Source organism: Micropterus dolomieu, linkage group LG17 (assembly GCF_021292245.1).
Source record: "Micropterus dolomieu isolate WLL.071019.BEF.003 ecotype Adirondacks linkage group LG17, ASM2129224v1, whole genome shotgun sequence".
NCBI lineage: Eukaryota > Metazoa > Chordata > Actinopteri > Centrarchiformes > Centrarchidae > Micropterus > Micropterus dolomieu.
Window position 1 is genome coordinate 38,209,426 of NC_060166.1, and position 6,000 is coordinate 38,215,425.

Genomic DNA, 6,000 nt, shown 5'->3' on the forward strand with positions numbered 1-6,000 from the left:
CCGGACTGTGAAGACGGTCGCTCTAGAATGCCGTCAGAGTTGCATGGACTCCGCTGTGACGTCCAAAAGTCGCATTTTAAACGAACTGATATCTGATTTAGACCACGTATGAAAGTGGCTCAATCTGGAAAAGATATACGTGACTTGCTCCCACTGTTCTGAGTCCAGGTCCCTGCTGGGTTTGGTCCAAAAGCAGCCCCCAAACTGGTGCACTGCTCCACTGTGAGCTGTTATTTTATAACCATCTCGATTTTTCTTTTGAATGTTTCCGTCTCTATTAGCCTAGCTAGTTATTCTAGCTTGCTGGTAGTTAGCACTGAATCCCTTTAGACGCTACCTTTGCTAAGGAGACGCCTAGCTATCCTTAGCTGTCTCTCTCTTGTGGCTCTACTAACGCTAACCTCACAGCGACAGGAAGTCCTGTGAGCCTGGCAGCACCAGCAGACCATAATGTTTGTAGAGTGATGGCTAAGTACCAATAACTGGCTGTTTTCTGTGGCTCTCTGACTGTATGATATTATTATTGTTGCATCGTTATATTTTGTGCCTCCTCACCCCGACAGCAGCTCCTATCAGCGGCGTGCGTCCCTCCTCCTCGGCTAGGCTCCCGTTGACCTCCGCTCCCTGCGCCAACGCCGCAGCCATGGCAATCAGATCTCCCGCCAACGCAGCCCGATACAAACGCAGCCCAGCATCTGAATACCAATATCACACACAGTCGTTTATTAATAATCACACTGGTTCCCAAACAGGCCGTGTGTTGGTGTTAGCATGTTTCTATCTTTCAGATCAGTCAACACAGAGCTGATAACGTGCACGGCGGCACTCCCTGTCTGCAGTGTTTGTTCTGCACATGCTCACATGGAAAAAAGGAGATTAGAAACAAAATAATGAACAAAAAAGCAGGTTTATCAAATCCCCCAGCAGATCAGAGAGATTTAATGGATCTAAAAACCGACCGAAACCGAGACACAAGCGTTCAGAGAACTAAAACTTCACGGTTCAGACGGGTTCTGTCCATCTGAACCGTGAAGTTTTAGCGATATCTAGTGGTGAGAGTTGCAAATTGCAACCAGCGGCTCACGGTGCATTCAGGTGCTCCTCAGATGGTCCCATTTCCTCCTTAAATCTTTATTGCAAAAAGAGAAATAAAGTGTACATGTGACATGAAGAAGTATACAGAGCTTCGAAATCGTGCAAAATCATGTACTGCACATACATATTTTGCTAACATGTCATGTGTAATATGGTTATAATGGGTAGTTTGCTGTCCACGTAGAGCGAACTAGATGCTTGCCTGTTGTTTAAATGCTCTGATAATGCTAGTCCACGTTAAGAGCACATAAACACACTGAAGTCAGAAGAACGACTTCACAACTCGGGGAAATGGGACCATCTGAGGTGCACGTGAATGCACCGTGAGCCGCTGGTTGCAATTCGCAGCCCAACCCGATCCAACAGCTGTTGAGATGCTTCAGGCGACTGTTGGACTTACGAGCTCCGTCTGAGATGGCGTTCTGTACAAATCTCTTCTCCACATATTTCTCTCTGATCCACGTCTCTTTCTCCGATCTGAAAATAAAGAAGAAAAAAAAATCAGGAAGCTTCACGTCAGCGTTTATTCTGTTCTTAAACTGTTATTTACTTGTTTGTCTTTACTTTTCTTACTGATTATTTATTTCACACCGACAAGCAGTTTAGCAGAATGAGTTATGGGAATGATTATTGATTAATTTACGAGATGCTAATGTCAGGGTAGAAAATCAAATAAAAGCTAAAGTAAGGTTTTACCGCGGGCTGTTGGTTCTGGGTTTGACTCGTCCCTCCTCTGAACATCTCGCCTCAAAGATCCGGTTCATGACATTATTTCCCAGAACACACAGCAGCTGAAGAAGAAGAAGAAGAATTATCATTTTACCCCCATTGAAGTTAGCAGAGGGCTAAAACGTCAACACAGTAGAACATAGAAACCCCACTGCCACCTAGTGTTTTGGCGGTTTAATTGCAGAGCGACGCAGACACATGTACGTGCTCGTCCTCGCCGTCAAGGGTTAACTGGCTTCAAGTCTCCGGGAAATTAATTAATGTCAATGTAATGTCCTCTGAAGGGACGTAAACATGACTGTGTGTGTGTGTGTGTGTGTGCTACCTTCAGCTGTTCAGCGTCCCACGAGTCCAGAGTGAGAGATCGCACCTTGGACAGGTGAACACCCAGGCTCCTGTAAAAAATAAAATAAAAAAAAAAGTCATGTTGTACAAGCCCAATTAGTTATATTCATATTAGTATATACAGTACATGAAGTATATTATACTGCAGATAATATACCCCTATAAGATAATACAGTAGAAAATATTGTTATGTCACATGGCTCCTGTAACCTGTCCTGAGTCACCTGTCCTGGGACACCTGTCCTAAGTCACACGTCCTGGGTCACCTGTCCTAAGTCACACGTCCTGGGTCACATGTCCTGAGTCACCTGTCCTGGGTCACCTGTCCTAAGTCACACGTCCTGGGTCACATGTCCTGAGTCACACGTCCTGGGTCACCTGTCCTAAGTCACACGTCCTGAGTCACATGTCCTGAGTCACATGTCCTGGGTCACCTGTCCTAAGTCACACGTCCTGGGTCACCTGTCCTAAGTCACACGTCCTGGGTCACACGTCCTGAGTCACACGTCCTGAGTCACATGTCCTGAGTCACACGTCCTGGGTCACCTGTCCTGAGTCACACGTCCTGAGTCACATGTCCTGAGTCACACGTCCTGGGTCACATGTCCTGAGTCACACGTCCTAAGTCACATGTCCTGGGTCACCTGTACTGAGTCACATGTCCTGGGTCACCTGTCCTGAGTCACACGTCCTGGGTCACATGTCCTGGGTCACCTGTACTGAGTCACATGTCCTAAGTCACATGTCCTGGGTCACCTATACTGAGTCATATATCCTAAGTCACATGTCCTGGGTCACCTGTCCTGAGTCACATATCCTGGGTCAGCCGTACTAAGTCACATGTCCTGGGTCACCTGTACTGAGTCACATGTCCTGGGTCACCTATACTGAGTCACATGTCCTGGGTCACCTGTCCTGAGTCACATATCCTGGGTCACCTGTACTGAGTCACATATCCTGGGTCACCTGTCCTGAGTCACATGTCCTGGGTCACCTATACTGAGTCACATATCCTGGGTCACCTGTCCTGAGTCACATATCCTGTCACTGTCTGGTCACCTGTACTGAGTCACCTGTCCTAAGTCACCTGTCCTGAGTCACATGTCCTAAGTCACATGTCCTAAGTCACATGTCCTGGGTCACCTGTACTGAGTCACATATCCTGGGTCACATGTCCTGGGTCACCTGTACTGAGTCACATGTCCTAAGTCACATGTCCTGGGTCACCTATACTGAGTCACATGTCCTAAGTCACATGTCCTGGGTCACCTGTACTGAGTCACATGTCCTGGGTCACATGTCCTGGGTCACATGTCCTGAGTCACATGTCCTGAGTCACATATCCTAAGTCACATGTCCTGGGTCACCTGTCCTAAGTCACCTGTCCTAAGTCACACGTCCTGAGTCACATGTCCTGAGTCACACGTCCTAAGTCACATGTCCTGGGTCACCTGTACTGAGTCCCATGTCCTGGGTCACCTATACTGAGTCACATATCCTAAGTCACATGTCCTGGGTCACCTGTCCTGAGTCACATATCCTGGGTCACCTGTCCTAAGTCACATATCCTGGGTCACCTGTACTGAGTCACATATCCTAAGTCACATGTCCTGGGTCACCTGTACTGAGTCACATATCCTGGGTCACCTGTCCTAAGTCACACGTCCTGGGTCACCTGTCCTAAGTCACATGTCCTAAGTCACATGTCCTGGGTCACCTGTACTGAGTCACATATCCTAAGTCACATGTCCTGGGTCACCTGTACTGAGTCACATATCCTGGGTCACCTGTCCTGAGTCACATATCCTAAGTCACATATCCTGGGTCACCTGTACTGAGTCACATATCCTGGGTCACCTGTCCTGAGTCACATATCCTGGGTCACATGTCCTGGGTCACCTGTACTGAGTCACACGTCCTAAGTCACATGTCCTGGGTCACCTATACTGAGTCACATATCCTAAGTCACATGTCCTGGGTCACCTGTCCTGAGTCACATGTCCTAAGTCACATGTCCTGGGTCACCTGTACTGAGTCACATATCCTGGGTCACCTGTCCTAAGTCACATGTCCTGGGTCACCTGTACTGAGTCACCTGTCCTAAGTCACCTGTCCTGAGTCACATGTCCTAAGTCACATGTCCTAAGTCACATGTCCTGGGTCACCTGTACTGAGTCACATATCCTGGGTCACATGTCCTGGGTCACCTGTACTGAGTCACATGTCCTAAGTCACATGTCCTGGGTCACCTATACTGAGTCACATATCCTAAGTCACATGTCCTGGGTCACCTGTACTGAGTCACCTGTCCTAAGTCACCTGTCCTAAGTCACATGTCCTAAGTCACATGTCCTGGGTCACCTGTCCTGAGTCACCTGTCCTGAGTCACCTGTCCTAAGTCACATGTCCTGGGTCACCTATAGTGAGTCACATATCCTAAGTCACATGTCCTGGGTCACCTGTCCTGAGTCACGTGTCCTAAGTCACATGTCCTGGGTCACCTGTACTGAGTCACATATCCTAAGTCACCTGTCCTAAGTCACATGTCCTGGGTCACCTGTCCTGAGTCACCTGTCCTAAGTCACCTGTCCTGAGTCACATATCCTAAGTCACATGTCCTGGGTCACCTGTACTGAGTCACATATCCTGGGTCACCTGTACTGAGTCACATATCCTGGGTCACCTGTCCTAAGTCACATATCCTGGGTCACCTGTACTGAGTCACATATCCTGGGTCACCTGTCCTGAGTCACATATCCTGGGTCACATGTACTGAGTCACATATCCTGGGTCACCTGTACTGAGTCACATATCCTGGGTCACCTGTCCTAAGTCACATATCCTGGGTCACCTGTACTGAGTCACATATCCTGGGTCACCTGTCCTGAGTCACATATCCTGGGTCACCTGTACTGAGTCACATATCCTGGGTCACCTGTCCTGAGTCACATATCCTAAGTCACATGTCCTAAGTCACATGTCCTGGGTCACCTGTACTGAGTCACATGTCCTGGGTCACCTATACTGAGTCACATGTCCTGGGTCACCTGTCCTGAGTCACATGTCCTGGGTCACCTGTACTGAGTCACATGTCCTAAGTCACATGTCCTGGGTCACCTATACTGAGTCACATATCCTGGGTCACCTGTACTGAGTCACATATCCTGGGTCACCTGTCCTGAGTCACATATCCTGGGTCACATGTCCTGGGTCACCTATACTGAGTCACATATCCTAAGTCACATATCCTGGGTCACCTGTCCTGAGTCACCTGTCCTAAGTCACATGTCCTGGGTCACCTGTACTGAGTCACCTGTCCTAAGTCACCTGTCCTGGGTCACCTATACTGAGTCACATATCCTAAGTCACATGTCCTGGGTCACCTGTACTGAGTCACATATCCTAAGTCACCTGTCCTAAGTCACATGTCCTAAGTCACATGTCCTGGGTCACCTGTCCTGAGTCACCTGTCCTGAGTCACATGTCCTGGGTCACCTATAGTGAGTCACATATCCTAAGTCACATGTCCTGGGTCACCTGTCCTGAGTCACATGTCCTAAGTCACATGTCCTGGGTCACCTGTACTGAGTCACATATCCTAAGTCACCTGTCCTAAGTCACATGTCCTGAGTCACCTGTCCTAAGTCACCTGTCCTGAGTCACATATCCTAAGTCACATGTCCTGGGTCACCTGTACTGAGTCACATGTCCTGGGTCACCTGTCCTGAGTCACATATCCTGGGTCACCTGTACTGAGTCACATATCCTGGGTCACCTGTCCTAAGTCACATATCCTGGGTCACCTGTACTGAGTCACATATCCTGGGTCAC

General features: G+C 48.5%; 2 protein-coding genes across 2 annotated transcripts in view; both read right to left on the minus strand.

The window, feature by feature from the left end:
* LOC123985567 (SH3KBP1-binding protein 1-like) overlaps positions 1-6,000 on the minus strand; it is a 234,595-nt gene that overhangs the window by 79,196 nt on the left and 149,399 nt on the right. The gene's annotated exons all lie outside the window — the stretch shown is intronic.
* Positions 1-6,000, minus strand: part of zgc:162872 (BAR_ACAPs and ArfGap_ACAP domain-containing protein) — a 28,218-nt gene that overhangs the window by 11,086 nt on the left and 11,132 nt on the right. The window contains exons 15-18 of the mRNA XM_046073181.1: positions 2,150-2,219; positions 1,792-1,886; positions 1,496-1,572; positions 556-695 (exon numbers count right to left, since the gene is read on the minus strand). Of these exons, the coding sequence (XP_045929137.1) occupies positions 556-695; positions 1,496-1,572; positions 1,792-1,886; positions 2,150-2,219 (382 nt within the window). The remainder of the gene's footprint in view (positions 1-555; positions 696-1,495; positions 1,573-1,791; positions 1,887-2,149; positions 2,220-6,000) is intronic.